Raw genomic sequence first — 17,899 nt, forward strand, 5'->3', positions numbered from 1 at the left:
CACGCCACCGGGAAAAAATAGAATATTTAGAAGATTTGACATGATATGCTTACCAGTGACGGAGCAAGGTGCTAGAAAAGTTTGCAGTAATGCTCCATATGAAGCGCCTTGTCATTCATGAATTGACATTTTACATACTCTTTTATATATATATATATATATATATATATATATATATATATATATATATATATATATATATATATATATATATATATATATATATATATATATATATATATATATATATATATATATATATATATATATATATATATATATATTTTTTTTTTTTTTTTTTATATATATATATATATTTATTTATTTATTTATTTATTTATTTTTTATTAATGTGTTTTTAAATAAAGCTCCATCTAATTACATAGAAAAAATATATATATGTTGTATTAATTTTTTTATTGTATTTTAAAAAGAAACATTTTTACAGTATCAAATGGTTCAATTTGGTCAAAAAATGTATAGTTTAAATACAGTTTAAAAAATGTTTTGGGTTTTTTTCTATTTTTTTATTTTAATACAGCTCCGTCTGGTTGCATGGAAGAAAGAAATATATATATATATATATATATATATATATATATATATATATATATATATATATATATATATATATATATATATATATATATATATATATATATATATATATATATATATATATATATATATATATTTTTTTTTTTTTTTTTTTTTTACAGTATCAAATGGTTCAATTCGTCAAAAAAATGTATAGTTTAAATACGGCCTTAATCATTATTTTTTATGTTTTTTAGGCAAATTTATGTATTTTAAATATTCTCTGTTACCGACTAAAAACAATGTTAAACTTATTCTTTGTTGTAAGTTGATCTATATTTCTTTCTTTTTTTTTGTTTTCTTTGACGTTAATTAGGATACAATGTTATGCGGAGGTGTACTTATAACAGATGATTTTTATTTTGCTAACTAAGGGATAGATAAAGCGTTACATAACCTCCTGACGGAGGTAATAAGTTAAAGTTAGTTAAAGTTAAAGTACCAATGATTGTCACACAGGCACTAGGTGTGGTGAAATGTGTCCTCTGCATTTGACCCATCCCCTTGATCACCCCCTGGGAGGTGAGGGGAGCAGTGGGCAGCAGCGTAGCCGCGCCCGGGAATCAAAGGACTGATGCTGGATTTGTTGTCTGCCGCTTTGCTCGTTAACCCTCCGATGTCTGTGTTTGTTGTAGGTGGAGAAATTAATAGCCTTAAAAAGGAAAACAGGAGAATGAGAGACGAGATCGTCAATTTAAGAGAAGCACTTAAGTGAGTCATGAGATTTTTTAACATATTTTTTGTAACGTTTGACAAAAAGGCCACTCTAAATCAAATGTATTAATGTTATTATTATAAATATTGTAATTATTACATGGTGACGACGTGACCTTTTTGACCCTGGGGCCCAATTTTTCCACTACAGGGTGGCCCAGGGCCCACTTAAATACTAACACTGAAAAAATAATCTTGATTTGAATCATATTCAACAATTATATCTCACTTACAGTTTACTACATTGTCAAAAGAATGTGCTCATCACAAAGATTATTTTCAAGGCTTAAGTCAGGCTGATTGCAAAAAGAAGTACTAATCATATATACTGCAAAAAAGGAACTCAAGAAAACTGATGAATAATAAATGTAGTTCAGTAAATTAATAATAAATGTAGTTCAGTAAATTAATAATAAATTATAATATGTATGTTTCCTAAATAAATATCATCATATAGACTCTAAAAACTGATGAAAAATAAATGTACATATTTATTAAAATTCACAAAAATTATTTATTACAGTTTACAAGCTATGTTGTGCTAAAATAAATACATTCTAACTAAATTAATTATAAATAACAATAATGATAATCATGAAATAAACTGTCAATAAAATTAATATGCAAATGATAATACAGCTTGACCAATTGAGTTATATTTTTGGGGGATTCATAAATACGGATGAAAAATACATTTACATACAATCATGCAGTGCTCAAATATGTACATTCTAACTGAATTAATAATAAATAATAATATATATGTTCCTTAAATAAACATAATCTTATGAATTGATGAAAAATGAATGTACATATGTATTAGAACGTATTACAAATATGTATTACAATTTAGAAATTGTTGTGCTAAAAAAATCTATTCAAATTTATAATAAATGATAATAATAATTATGATATATGTTTCTGAAATAAACTGTTAATACAACTTAAGTGCAAATGAAAATACAACTTTACAAATGTATTCATAATGTTTTGGATACATAAAAATAATAAATAATAAAAAATAAATGTTCATACAACTATGCAGTGCTGAAATAATTGAATTCTAACTAAATTAATAATAAATTATAATATATATGTTTCTTAAATGAACATCATCTTATATACTCTAAAAACTAATGAAAAATAAATAAACATATTTACAAAAATGTATTACAATTATTAATTACATTTCACAAACTATTTGTGCTAAAATAAATACATTCTAACTACATTGATAATAAATAATAATAATAATCATGATAAATGTTTCTGAAATAAACTGTCAACAAAATTACTATGCAAATGAAAATACAGCTTGACTAATTTAGTCACATGTTTTGGGATTAATAAAAACTGATAAAATATATACATTTACATACAATTAAACAGTGCTAAAATGAATACATTCTAACGAAATTGGTGATAAATAATATAGTTTCTTAAATAAACATAATTTTATAGACTCAAAAAACATATGAAAAATAAATGTAAATACTTACAAAAATGTATTAAAATTATTTATTACAATTTACAAACTATGTTGTTCTAAAATAAATACATTCTAACTAAATTGATAGTAAATAATAATAATAATCATGATGTATTTTTCTGAAATAAACTATCAATACAAATTAAGTACAAATGAAAATACAGATTGACCAATTTAGTCATATTTTTTGGGATACATAAAAATGTATAAAAATGCATTTACATACAATTACACAGTGCTCAAATAATTAAAGTATAACTAAATTAATAATAAATTTTATATATATATATATATATATATATATATATATATATATATATATATATATATATATATATATATATATATATATGTATATATATACATATATATATATATATATATATATATATATATATATATATATATATATATATATATATATATATATATATATATATATACATATACATATATATATATATATATATATATATATATATATATATATATATATATATATATATATATATATATATATATATATATATATATATATATATATATATATACGTTTCTTAAATAAAAATCATCTTATAGACTCTAAATACTGATGATAATACATTTACAAAAATGTATTACAAGTATTAATTACATTTCACAAACTATTTGTGCTAAAATAAATAAATTCTAACTATATTGATAATAAATAATAATAATAATCATGATATATGTTTCTGAAATAAACTGTCAATAAAATTAATGTGCAAATGAAAATACAGCTTGACTAATTTAGTCACATGTTTTGGGATTAATAAAAACTGATCAAATATATACATTTACATACAATTAAGCAGTGCTAAAATGAATAAATTCTAACTAAATTAGTGATAAATAATATAGTTTCTCAAATAAACATGATATTATAGACTCTAAAAACTGATGAAAAATAAACATACTTACTAAAATTGATTAAAATTATTTATTACAATTTACAAATGTTGCACTAAAATAAAATTAAATTGATAATAAATAATAACAATAATCATGATATAAGTTTCTGAAATAAACTGTCAATAAAATTAATGTTCAAATGAAAATACAGCTTCACCAATTCAGTCACATGTTTTGGGTTTAATTACAAACTGATAAAATATGAATTTACATACAATTTTGCAGTGCTAAAATGAATAAATTCTAACTGAATTAGTGATAAATAATATAAATACTTACTAAAATTCATTAAAATTAGTTATTACAATTTCACAAACTATGTTGTGCTAAAATAAATACATTCTAACTAAATTGATAGTAAATAATGGTAATAATAATCATGATATAAGTTTCTGAAATAAATTGTCAATACAATTAATGTTCAAATGCAGCTATACCAATTTAGTTATAATTTTTGTGCTTAAGACTATGATTTTTATCTCCAGACTTCTTCTCCTTGTTTATTATTGTCTTTACTGCCACAAGTGGCGGAAAAGTGTATTACAACCCATACGGACCATGAAGAAACACTGACCTAAACCTGTCGCCGTACAGCAACACGCCCTCAGAGGTCAAACCCAACATCTCCCCCGGCCTTTCGCCGAACTCCGGGCCGGTGTCGCTCAGCGCCGCGGCAAAGGTTTACGCCCGACCCGATCAGCCAGCGGATGGTGACGTTGCAGTGAAAACAGACACGCACGGTGAGCCCCCAGTCAGATTTGTATTGTGCTTTGAAAAATTGACAGCTGGTGTTTTTTCCACCACAACAGAGCATCAGTCGGAGTTCAGACAGCTGCGAGCCATGAGCAAGAGCCACTTTGTAGGTTTCACTTTCATTCTTTATCTCAATATTGGCGTCCATTAGGGATAATCAAATGTTTCTCTCTCATTTTCAAAAGGGTACAGTTGAATCTCTAAGGTGAAACCTAATATTTTAATAAGAGGGGTGTGAATCTTTGGACCATTCGATCCAACTCCGATTCTCGATTTAACACGATTCTCGATTCAAATGTGTTATTTGAATCGAGAAAATTTTTTTATAAAATAAAACGTGTTATTTGGTTGATTAACTCTAATGACATTTAGAAAAGCTCCTTCTGGTTGCATGGAAATGGCCTAAAAACGTATAAGTAAATAAAAATATATTTTAATTAAAAAAACAAAACAAAACAAAAAAAGTATTTTAAATATATATATTTTTACAATTTTTATTGACAGTTTATTTCAGAAACATATATCATGATTATTATTATTATTTATTATCAATGTAGTTATAATGTAGAATAAAAAAAAACACATTTTCATTAGCTATTATGAATCCCAAAAATTATGACTTAATTGGTCAAGCTGTATTTTCATTTGCATATTAATTTTATTGACAGTTTATTTCAGAAACATATATCATGATTAGTATTATTACGTATTATCAATGTAGTTAGAATTTGTTTATTTTAGCACAAATAGTTTGTGAAATGTAATTAATAATTGTAATACATTTATTTTTCATCAGTTTTTAGAGTCTATAAGATTATGTGTATTTAAGAAACATATATATATATATATATATATATATATATATATATATATATATATATATATATATATATATATATATATATATATATATATATATATATATATATATATATATATTATTAATTTAGTTAGAATTTAATTATTTGAGCACTGCATAGTTGTATAGAAATGTATTTTAAATTATTCATTATTTTTATGTATCCCAAAAATTATGAATACATTTGTAAAATTGTATTTTCATTTGCACTTAAATTGCATTGACAGAAAAATATTGTTGTATCGATTTTTAAAAATTAATTAATTAAATTATAATTGGGATGAATAAGAATCATTCCGATTTTTTTGTGCACCTACACAAAATATTTTGATGCTAATTTACATTGTACATGCCATAGACATGCTACCGATTAGCATGAGCAATTTTACATGGCAGTTTCAACATAAACAAAAAAATATAACTACAGTTACAAAATGATAATAATGGATTTGGATGTATTAAGCTCTTTTTTAGTAATTCAAAGTGAGTGACACTGAGAATCCCTGATTAATTAAGCTACATTTTTATGCCAACAAAGCAAACATGCCTATAGAAAGCTCTTTAAAAAAGGCTCTATTATTTAAAAATGCACTACCTCGATGCTAATGTATTGGATGTGCCACAGACATGCTACCAATTAGCATGAGCAATTTTTTATAGGGTGGTTTCAACATAAAAAAATTATAACTGCAGTTACAAAAACAAAAATTATAATGGATTTATAAGTATATAGCGCTTTTTTAGTAATTGAATGTGTGTGTGACACTGAAAACCCATAATTTATTAACTCCATATTCACACATGGTGGTGGTAAGCTACATTCCCATGCCAACAAAGCAAACATGTCTGATAGAAAACTCTTTAAAAAAGGCTAAATTTAGTTTTTTACATGGCAGTTTCAACATAAACATTACGCTACATTTCCATTGCCAACGGAGAAAACAAAAGACAAGACGGGCACAGTCTATTTAATGGCAAAGACTACTTCCTTCCTGACGTCTTTGCAAAGTTGACTATGTAATACTTGCAAATGGTACTCAGAAACACAATTTAATAACTCAACACAATAATCAGATCACTGTTGAATGTTGAATACATTTTATTATTAAACAAATTAACATTTATTACCACACAAAAATAGCTGTAAATATTGTCAAATACCAATAATCGGTACCATGTCATTTCACATGTGAAAGGTGCCCATTCCTACCAACTAAATAAAACAAAATAACAATCATCTGGAGTGCATGAGAAAGTGGGGGGAAAAAATTATGAGCATGTATATCCACGTACCCTGCAGTGGACATTTGTGTTTGGCATAAAAAGGGGACTACAGCCATTTTGTACTGAACAGCCAGGACAGGAATGTCTGTACTGATTTACTGGATCACATTTCAGGTTCTATGGTTATAATCACACTTCAGAGGCTCCACTGTACAAGATTTAGAAATGAAAGGATAAGGAAGGATTAGACAGATGGCTAGAAGAAGATTTATCCGCTTTAAAGAGTAATTATTACAACAAAAACAAGTTTTTTTAATATATATAGTTAAAAATAAATCCTTTGTTTATCTCTTTCTTTCTCCATAAGCCCATTTCACTTTCCACTTACACGTCACCGTCCTGGAAGACGGAACACAACGCAGCAGGAGAGAGGAGGTAAGTTGTATCGTCATGATTTCACACGAAATTACGCTAAATATTGCTAACAATTCATCAATTATTTTCATTTATTTTAAATATTTCATATTCATTTGATTTGTTTGGTTTAAAAATAAACCAATATCAATAATAATAATTGCGCTAACATAACAGGCGTTAGCATACTTCTAAGATGGCGCTGTCACGCCAATTGTCTTCCCATTACAAAAACCTTCCTACCCCCATTTACTTCCGGGGTCATTTCCGCTTACGTCATTTCCTCTTACGTCTTTGACAGCGATCGATAGCACTTCGTTTGACTCTTTTTTATAATACAGCGTTAACAAAACGTCTGTATTAATCGGACAAGTATTAATCTGACAAATTAATTTGAGGATATTCCTGACTGCACATTTGACTCGTGGACATATGCGGAAATGAATAACAGTCTACAATAAGTTAATTCATTATCAATCAACATTATTAAACTTTATTAAAACTAAATTTATTCGTTAAATTCAGTTTTTTTTAGTTCTCTGTGTAAGTGAACTAAATTAAAATGACATTTATGTGCACATATGTACCTCAGTGAAGTCAGATGACCAGTGGTCAGACAAACGACAGTATTTAGAATAGAACATAAAAATAAAGAAAAACCTTGGGTATTTCTTCAAGACTTTTAATTTAGTTCACTTACACAGAGAACTAAAAAAAACTGAATTTAACGAATAAATTTAGTTTTAATAAAGTTTTTGTAATGGGAAGAAAATTGGCGTGACAGCGCCAACTTAAAAATCTATGATTTTTAGGCATAAACATACAAAATTAGCTCAGAAGCTAGCATTGAACGTTAGCATGCTATTTTAAGAGATGTTACCATGATTTCAAGATGGCGCCGAGCACCAAAATCCACGATTTTTAGAGTTAAACATACAAATTTGTCGAGAAAGCTTGCATAAAACATTAGCATGCTAACGTCAGCATGAGGACATAGGACAAGTTAGCGTATTTCAGAGATAGTGCAAAGTATAAAAATGCACTGTTTTTAGGCATAAACATAGAAAATTAGCTGAACTGCTTGTATAAAACATTAGCATGATAAAATGGGACAAGTTTGCAATCTTGTAAGATGGCGCTGTCACGCCAAATTTCTTCCCCCTACAAAAACCTTCCCCCTCCCCCCCCCCATTTACTTCCGGGGCTGCGTCCAATAAAATCACAGAGTTGCCGGGGGTCCTTAACCGGCACGCGACTGTCCTGTTTCGCGCCTGTACAAAAAAAAAACAATAATCGATTTCTTCAGATTCCAGCAGCTGTCAAAGACGAAGTATCCTTCCAGCGACGGGCAGTCAAAGCCGAAGTGCTATCGATCGCTGTCAATGACGTAAGAGGAAACATGACCACGGAAGTAAATGGGGGGGGGGGGGGGGTTTGTAGGGGGAAGAAATTTGGCGTGACAGCGCCAAGTATTAAAATGCAAGTGTAAACATACAAAATTTGCTAAAAGGCTAGCATAAAATGTTATCATTCTAATATAAGAGACGTTAGCATACTTCAGAGATGGCGGCAAGTTTAAAAAAAAATGATTTTTAGGTAAAAAAATGCAGCATTGACTTAACACCTAGCATAAAATGTTAGCCTGTTAACGTTGGGGCGCTAGCAGATGACTGGATCATAGTAAATACAAAAAAAGGTACTGTTTGTAGGTGTAAACATACACAATTAGCTAAAAAACTAGCATTAAACATTAGCATGCTAATGGATAATGGCGCAAAGTAACAAAAATCATGATTATTTTAAATATTTAATATTCATTTGATTTGTTTGGTTTAAAAATAAACCAATATTAATAATAATAATTGCGCTAATATAACAAGCGTTAGCATACTTCTAAGATGGTGCCATCTTAAAAATCTATGATTATTAGGCATAAACATATAAAATTAGCTCAGAAGCTAGCATTGAACGTTAGCATGCTAACAATAAAACGCTATTTTAAGAGACGTTACCATGCTTTCAAGATGGCGCCGAGCACCAAAATCCACAATTTTTAGATGCAAACATACAAATTTGTTGAGAAAGCTTGCATAAAACATTAGCATGCTAACGTCAGCATGAGGACATAGGACAAGTTAGCGTCTTTCAGAGATAGCGCCAGGTATAAAAATGCACTGTTTTTAGGTGAAACATTAGCTGAACTGCTTGTATAAAACATTAGCATGATAAAATGGGACAAGTTAGCAATCTTGTAAGATGGCGCCAAGTATTAAAATGCACTATTTTTAGGTGTAAACAAACAAAATTAGCTAAAAGGATAGCATAAAGTGTTATCATTCTAATATAAGAGACATTAGCATACTTCTGAGATGGCGCCAAGTTTAAAAAGACATGATTTTTAGGTAAAAACATACAACATTGGCTAAAAATCGAGCATACAATGTTAGCCTGCTAACGTTAGGGTGCTAGCAGATGACTGAATCATAGGAAATACAAAAAAAGGCACTATTCGTAGGTGTTAACATACAAGATTAGCTAAAAAAAACTAGCATTAACATTAGCATGCTAACGCTAACATGCTAATATCAGAGACGTAAGCATACTTCCAAGATGGCGCAAAGAAACAAAAATCATGATTATTTTAAATATTTATTATTAATTTGATTTGTTTGGTTTAAAAATAAACCAATATTAATAATATTATTATTATTATTGTTATTATTATTAAGGAGAAATCTATATTATCTAGTATTTTCATTATTGTAAATTAGGTAAAATCTGAGCTATATGCTGTTAAGAAAAAAACTTTATATTTATTGAATTCAGATATTTATTGTCTTAATCATGATTACATTTTTGAACAAAAAAATATTAGCTGTTTTCCTTGTAAGATGGTGCCAAGTATTAGAAGTTATTTTTAGTAAATTTGTTAAATTAAAAACAACCAATGTTCACGTTGTAATTATGGGGTTTTTGTGTAGATAATTTTGAGGACAAACATTTATTGAATCCATTTGAACCTGAGGCTTACTTTCCAGATCAGGCCCTAAATGTCTAAAATGTCAAGATAAAATGTCATTTGAGTGCTTCATGTTCCTTAGAGCTCACATCGCGGAGACCATTGACCATCATCCCCTGAAGACCTCCTCCCTCTCCGACCTAAGTCCACATTCTCTCAAGGCCCCCGTGCCCTGTCGTCCTCAGCCAATCAAGAGCACCTTCCCCTGGGCTATCCCTGAATCTGCCGCCTGGGCACCCATGGCGGGCGGCAGCATGGTGCTGCACCCTTACCCCAAGTCCGGTCTCCCTGGTTTCCCCAACATGGTCCCGACGAGCCAAAATGGCAGCCTGCCGGGCTACGGGCCTCAGTGGCACAAGGCCGTCAAAGAACCCACCGTGGTGTTCCGCTTGAAGAACCCATCGGAGCACGCGGGACAAAGCCCTGTGGCCAAGACCCAGGACAAGAAGGACGCTCAGCACAAAGATCCATGTGACGGTCCTCTGGACCTCTCCGACAGAGGAAAGTCCAAGACGGGCCAAACACCTCTGGCCTGGCAAGAAGGTTTGGACCGGAGACGGGACAAGGACGTGTCACCTGACGCGTCTCCGTCCTTACCTCCGGTCTCACAGCGAGAGGAAGTCCCAAACCACAAGGTGAGCGCTGTCCAAATCAGTAGATCTGGGTTAGTTGTTGCCTCATCGTGAGTGAAGTATGATGAGACCTGATAAGATTGAGCACGCTGCAGCTAGTCCTGAACAGTCCCACTCCTTAATGCAGAGATGGCAAACCCATTTACTGAGTAAATCAATAAATGATTCGATTCCATCCAAGCCGGCCTGCTTCTACAAAAGCCAAAAGCAGTGAAGTTGGCACGTTGTGTAAATGTTAAATAAAAACAGAATACAAAGATTTCCTAATCATTTCCAACTTATATTTATTTGAATAGACTGAAAAGACAAGATATTTAATGTTCACACTGAGAAACTTTTTTTGTTGTTGTTGCAAATAATCATTAACTTAGAATTTAAAGGCAGCAACACATTGCAAAAAAGTTGTCACAGGGGCATTTTTACCACTGTGTTACATGGCCTTTCCTTTTAACAACACTCAGTAAACGTTTGGGAACTGTGGAGACAAATTTTTGAAGAGAAATTATTTCCCATTCTTGCTTGATGTACAGCTTAAGTTGTTCAACAGTCCGGGGTCTCTGTTGTGGTATTTTAGACTTCATATTGCACCACACATTTTCAATGGGAAACAGGTCTGGACTACAGGCAGGTCAGTCTAGTACGCGCACTCTTTTACTATGAAGCCACGCTGTTGTAACACGTGGCTTGCCATTGTTTTGCTGAAATAAACAGGGGCGTCCATGATAACATTGCTTGGATAGCAACATATGTTGCTCCAAAACCTGTATGTACCTTTCAGCATTAATGGTGTCTTCACAGATGTGTAAGTTACCCATGCTTTGGGCACTAATACACCCCCATACCATCACAGATGCTGGCTTTTCAACTTTGCGCCTATAACAATCCGGATGGTTCTTTTCCTCTTTGTTCTGGGGGACACCACGTCCACAGTTTTCAAAAACAATTTGAAATGTGGACTCGTCAGACCACAGAACACTTTTCCACTTTGCATCAGTCCATCTTAGATGAGTTCGGGCCCAGCAAAGCTGGCGACGTTTCTGGGTGTTGTTGATAAATGGCTTTGGCTTTGCATAGTAGAGTTTTAACTTACACTTACAGATGTAGTGACAAACTGTAGTTACTGACAGTGGTTTTCTGAAGTGTTCCTGAGCCAATGTGGTGATATTCTTTACACACTGATGTCGCTTTTTGATGCAGTACCGCTTGAGGGATTGAAGGTCCTCAATATCATCGCTTACGTGATCCAAGGTCACGGGCATTTAATGTTACGTGCAGTGATTTCTCCAGATTATCTGAAACTTTTGATGATATTACGGACCGTATATGAGGAAATCCCTAAATTCCTTGCAATAGCTGGTTGAGAAATGTTGTTCTTAAACAATTTGCTGACGCATTTGTTGACAAAGTGGTGACCCTCGCCCCATCCTTATTTGTGAATGACTGAGCATTTCATGGAAGCTGCTTTTATACCCAATCATGGCAACCACCTGTTCCCAAGTAGCCTGTTCACCTGTGGGATGTTCCAAATAAGTGTTTGATGAGCATTCTTCAACTTTCTGAGTCTTTTTTGCCACTTGTGCCAGCTTTTTTAAAACATGTTGCAGGCATCAAATTCCAAGTGAGCTAATAATGGCAAAAAATAACAAAGTTTTCCAGTACGGACATTAAGTATCTTGTCTTTGCAGTCTATTCAATTGAACATAGGTTGAAAAGGATTTGCAAATCATTATATTCTGGTTTTTTTTTTACCATTTACACAACGTGCCAACTTCACTGGTTTTGGGTTTTGTAAGATGTCGCCAAGTGTTCGAATCCAGGATTTTTAGGTTTAAACACACAAAATTAGCTAAAAAGCTAGCATAAAACTCTAGCACGCTTATATAACAGGCGTTAGCATACTTCCAAGATGGCACCAGGTTAAAAATCTCTGACTTTTAGATATAAACATACAAAATTAGCTCAGAAGCTAGCATAAAATGTTAGCATGCTAACATTAACATAGAGACGTTATCATACTTCCAAAATCCTTACAACCATCAAAATCCATGATTTTTAGGTTTAAACGCACACAATTAGCTAAAAAGTTAGCCTTAAACATTAGCATGCTAATATCAAAGACGTTAACATACTTCCAAGATGGCACAAAGTAACAAAAATCATGATTTTTAAGTAAAAACATGCAACGTTAGCTAAGAAGCTAGCATGTTAACATTAGGGTGATAGCAGATGACCGGGTCATAGTCAATACAAAAATGAACTATTTGTAGGTGTAAACATGCAAAATTAGCTCAAAAGCTCACATTGACGTTAGTATGCTCACTTGCAGGATTCTCACAGGAATGAGGCAAAAAGACAATCTTAACTGTATCTGCGTTTTAATGCTTCGGTCACTCGAAAGATTCTCACAGGAATGAGGCAAAAAGACGCGCTTAACTGTATCTGCGCCATAATGCTTCGCTCACTCGCAGGATTCTCACAGAAATTAGGGTATCTGACGCTCTTGTCCCAGCAGGCGGTAAAAGAGCAGGAGCAGAATAAAGCGGCACAGGGGAAGGCGGAGCAAAGCAAGAAGGTTCCCACCCTCACGATATCGCTGCGTCCAGGTAGGACCTGTATGGGTGTGACACGGTCCTGGTGTGGCTCACTTCCTGTCTGCTTTGTGCAACAGTCGTGGTGCTGGAGACTCTCAACTCTGATCTTCACACACAAAACACATCGACAAATGGCAAGGTAGGATATCTGGATTAGTTTTTTTTAGATTATTGTTTGTGATCAGATTAACCACACTTGGGAATTTGGATTAATCGTGATTAATCACAGTAAATTACCGGTTTACACAACTTAAATTACCCTAAAAATGATCTAACCCAAGGGTGTCCAACCTTTTTGATAATATATACATATATATATATATATATATGTGTGTGTGTATCTATAATGTACATATACAGTCGTGGTCAAAAGTTTACATACACTTGTAAAGAACATAATGTCATGGCTGTCTTGAGTTTCCAATCATTTCTACTACACTCAATTTTTTGTGATAGAGTGATTGGAGCACATACTTGTTGGTCACAAAAAACATTCATGAAGTTTTGGTTTTTTTATGAATTTATTATGAGTCTACTGAAAATGTGACTAAATCTGCTCGGTCAAAAGTATACATACAGCAACATACATGATCAATTTTGGTGATGTAGAAAAGTTACAATCAAATCATATTAGCTTCATTGCATGGCCTCTTTACTTTATGTGAGTGTTTATGATTGACAACACCTGTTGACTTCTCTGAGCCAATTTAAATAGGGCTCATGTGATGCAGTCATTAGACTCGGTTACAAACGCGACGATGGGAAAGTCAAAGGAACTCAGCACAGATCTGAAAAAAAAAATTGACTTGAACAAGTCAGGAAAGTCTCTTGGAGCCATTTCAAAGCAGCTTAAGGTTCCAAGAGCAACTGTGCAAACAATTGTCCGTAAGTATAAAGTGCATGGCACAGTTTTGTCACTGCCACGATCAAGATGAAAACGCAAGTTATTACCTACTGGTGAGAGAAAATTGGTCAGGTTGAACAAGAGTCAATCGAGAACTACCAAAAAGCAGGTCTGCAATGAATTGAAAGCTGCTGGAACACAGATGTCAAGTGTCCACAGTCAAGCGTGTTTTACATCGCCATGGACTGAGAGGCTACCTTGCAAGAAGGAAGCCATTGCTCCAGAAGCCACACCTTAAGGCTTGTCTAAAGTTTGCTGCTGATCACATGGACAAAGATAAGACCTTGTGGAAGAAAGTTCTGTGGTCAGATCGAACAAAAATTGAGCTGTTTGGCCACAATACCCAGCAATATGTTTGGAGGAGAAAAGGTGAGGCCTTTAATCCCAGGAACACCAAACCTACCGTCAAGCATGGTGCTTGACGGTAGGCTCTGGGCCTGTTTTGCTGCCAATGGAACTCTGGATTACCTCCAAATTCTTCAGGACAACCTAAAATCATCATCCCGGAGGTTGGGTCTTGGGCGCAGTTAGTTGAACTGCACCAATTTTGTCAAGAGGAGTGGTCAAAAATTCAACCAGAAGCTTGCCAGAAGCTTGTGGATGGCTACCAAAAGCGCCTTATTGCAGTAAAACTTGCCAAGGGACATGTAACCAAATATTAACATTGCTGTATGTATACTTTTGACCCAGCATATTTGGTCACATTTTCGGTAGACCCATAATTAATTCATAAAAGAAAACCAAACTTCATGAATGTTTTTTGTGACCAACTAGTATGTGCTCCAATCACTCTATCACAAAAAAATAAGAGATGTAGAAATGATTGGAAACTCAAGACAGCCATGACATTATGTATTTAAATGGGTGTCATTTTGAAATGTATTATTTATGGTGTTTGGACGTTTTTCATAACATCCACAAAGTTCAGTGAGCAGGTTGTTATGTGTGTTGACCTTTATAAAAAAAAAAAGTGCACTGTGACTAGGGAAGGTTGTCTGGATTGTGTCATACATGTAAATGCTGTGCTGTTATAATAAAAGCACAGATTATTTTGAAAGCACTCTACTGGGACTTGTGACGTCTCACGGGCCAAATGGAAGACGCTGGTGGGCCGCATCTGGCCCGCGGGCCGTAGTTTGGACACGCCTAAAAAACCCTGAGGGTTAGACACCCAAACAAAGGTCTTGTTTCCCAACAGTCGCCAGCAGATGAACCGGAGAGCTCGGAGGGGCAAGTGGAGGAGGAAGAAGAGGAAGAGGAAGTGAGTGTGTCAGGACAGGACCAGGACCAGGTCTCCAAGAGGAGGAGACTATCAGTGGAGGCGGACTTGGACCTGGACTCAGACTCTGACAGTCAGCATCCATCCCGGTTCCTCTTTCCCTCAAGTGAGCTTCTCTTTCCTCTCACATCGTTTCATGCTTCTCATTTCCTCTCAGCGCCCGCACCAAACAAGAAGGTCAAGATGGGCGTGAGAACTCAGGAGAAAACCTCATGCTGACTGGACTGGACTGGACCCAAACTGTGACAAAACTCATAAACACTCCAATATAAGGTCACCTTTCTTCTTCTGCCATTCATTGGGAGGCAGGCAGCATGTCATGCACTGTTGTTACTACCAATATCACATTTGTCATATTTAGCAAAGTATACATCGAATAATGGAAATGGAGGAAAATCTGGGTGTGTTTAGCATGGCCTTGTTTGCATAGCAGCATATCATGCACTCTCGTTACTATCCTCTCATCATCAAAGCACTGCTACGATAAATGGAATGCAAGATTTAAGAGAAGCTTTATCCAAATGTGTCAAACGTATCAAAATATCAGACAGATCATCTGGATTTGGTTATAGTGGCCTGGCTTGCATTAAAGAAAGCAGCATATCATGCACTGTCTTAACAATAAAGGAGCGATATGCCAGTGTGTCAAATGTATTAAAGTATAAAGTGAGTAATAGAAATGGAGGACATTTCTCAATTTGGTTAGTGTGACCTGCCTTGCGTAACAGCAAGCAGCCTATCATGCATTGTCTTTACTATTGGAGCGTCATCAAAGCACAGACAGCAATGATAAATGGAACGGATTAGTCAGCGATATCACAAATTAGCAAATGTATCAAAATATTAGACGATGAATGAAAATGTAGGAACATCTCAATTTGGTTCGAGATGAAAGCAAACTGCATATCATGCACTGTCGTTACTATTGATGAGCGGTATCCTCATTTGTCATATGTATCAAAGTATACATCAAATATAGGAAATGGAGTAAAATCTGGGTGTGGCTAGCATGGCCTGGTTTGCATAGCAGCATATCATGCACTCTCGTTACTATCCTCTCATCATCAAAGCACTGCTACGATAAATGGAATGCAAGATTTAAGAGAAGCTTTATCCAAATGTGTCAAACGTATCAAAATATCAGACAGATCATCTGGATTTGGTTATAGTGGCCTGGCTTGCATTAAAGAAAGCAGCATATCATGCACTGTCTTAACAATAAAGGAGCGATATGCCAGTGTGTCAAATGTATTAAAGTATAAAGTGAGTAATAGAAATGGAGGAAATTTCTCAATTTGGTTAGTGTGACCTGGCTTGCGTAACATCAAGCAGCCTATCATGCATTGTCTTTACTATTGGAGCGTCATCAAAGCACTGCAATGATAAATGGAACGGATTAGTCAGCGATATCACAAATTAGCAAATGTATCAAAATATTAGACGATGAATGAAAATGTAGGAAAATCTCAATTTGGTTCGAGATCAAAGCAAACTGCATATCATGCACTGTCGTTACTATTGATGAGCGGTATCCTCATTTGTCATATGTATCAAAGTATACATCAAATATAGGAAATGGAGTAAAATCTGGATGTGGCTAGCATGGCCTGGTTTGCATAGCAGCATATCATGCACTCTCGTTACTATCCTCTCATCATCAAAGCACTGCTACGATAAATGGAATGCAAGATTTAAGAGAAGCTTTATCCAAATTTGTCAAACGTATCAAAATATCATACAAATCCTCTGGATTTGGTTATAGTGGCCTGGCTTGCATTAAAGAAAGCCGCATATCATGCACTGTCTTAACAATAAAGGAGCGATATGCCAATTTGTCAAATGTATCAAAGTATAAAGTGAGTAATAGAAATGGAGGAAATTTCTCAATTTGGTTAGTGTGTCCTGGCTTGCGTAACAGCAAGCAGCCTATCATGCATTGTCTTTACTATTGGAGCGTCATCAAAGCACAGACAGCAATGATAAATGGAACGGATTAGTCAGCGATATCACAAATTAGCAAATGTATCAAAATATTAGACGATTAATGAAAATGAAGGAAAATCTCAATTTGGTTCAAGATCAAAGCAAACTGCATATCATGCACTGTCGTTACTATTGATGAGCGGTATCCTCATTTGTCATATGTATCAAAGTATACATCAAATAATGGAAATGGAGGAAAATCTGGGTGTGGATAGCATGGCCTGGTTTGCATAGCAGCATATCATGCACTCTCGTTACTATCCTCTCATCATCAAAGCACTGCTACGATAAATGGAATGCAAGATTTAAGAGAAGCTTTATCCGAATTTGTCAAACGTATCAAAATATCATACAAATCCTCTGGATTTGGTTAGAGTGGCCTGGCTTGCATTAAAGAAAGCAGCATATCATGCACTGTCTTAACAATAAAGGAGCGATATGCCAATTTGTCAAATGTATCAAAGTATAAAGTGAGTAATAGAAATGGAGGAAAATTCTCAATTTGGTT

General features: G+C 33.5%; 1 protein-coding gene across 4 annotated transcripts in view; it reads left to right on the plus strand.

The window, feature by feature from the left end:
- Nucleotides 1-16,192, plus strand: part of rbbp8l (retinoblastoma binding protein 8-like) — a 42,472-nt gene extending 26,280 nt beyond the window's left edge. The window contains exons 6-14 of one of the 4 annotated variants that reach the window (XM_062033101.1): nucleotides 1,233-1,308; nucleotides 4,328-4,473; nucleotides 4,543-4,592; nucleotides 6,937-7,004; nucleotides 10,085-10,637; nucleotides 13,144-13,237; nucleotides 13,303-13,364; nucleotides 15,328-15,481; nucleotides 15,566-16,186. In XM_062033101.1, the coding sequence (XP_061889085.1) occupies nucleotides 1,233-1,308; nucleotides 4,328-4,473; nucleotides 4,543-4,592; nucleotides 6,937-7,004; nucleotides 10,085-10,637; nucleotides 13,144-13,237; nucleotides 13,303-13,364; nucleotides 15,328-15,481; nucleotides 15,566-15,627 (1,265 nt within the window). In that variant the 3' untranslated portion in view covers nucleotides 15,628-16,186. Of the gene's footprint in view, nucleotides 1-1,232; nucleotides 1,309-4,327; nucleotides 4,474-4,542; nucleotides 4,593-6,936; nucleotides 7,005-10,084; nucleotides 10,638-13,143; nucleotides 13,238-13,302; nucleotides 13,365-15,327 lie in introns of all 4 variants that reach the window. The other 3 variants (XM_062032930.1, XM_062033015.1, XM_062033182.1) reach the window with 3 other exon arrangements.
- Nucleotides 16,193-17,899: the final 1,707 nt, after the last annotated feature.

The sequence above is a fragment of the Entelurus aequoreus genome, linkage group LG01 (assembly GCF_033978785.1).
Source record: "Entelurus aequoreus isolate RoL-2023_Sb linkage group LG01, RoL_Eaeq_v1.1, whole genome shotgun sequence".
NCBI classification, from domain to species: Eukaryota; Metazoa; Chordata; class Actinopteri; order Syngnathiformes; family Syngnathidae; genus Entelurus; species Entelurus aequoreus.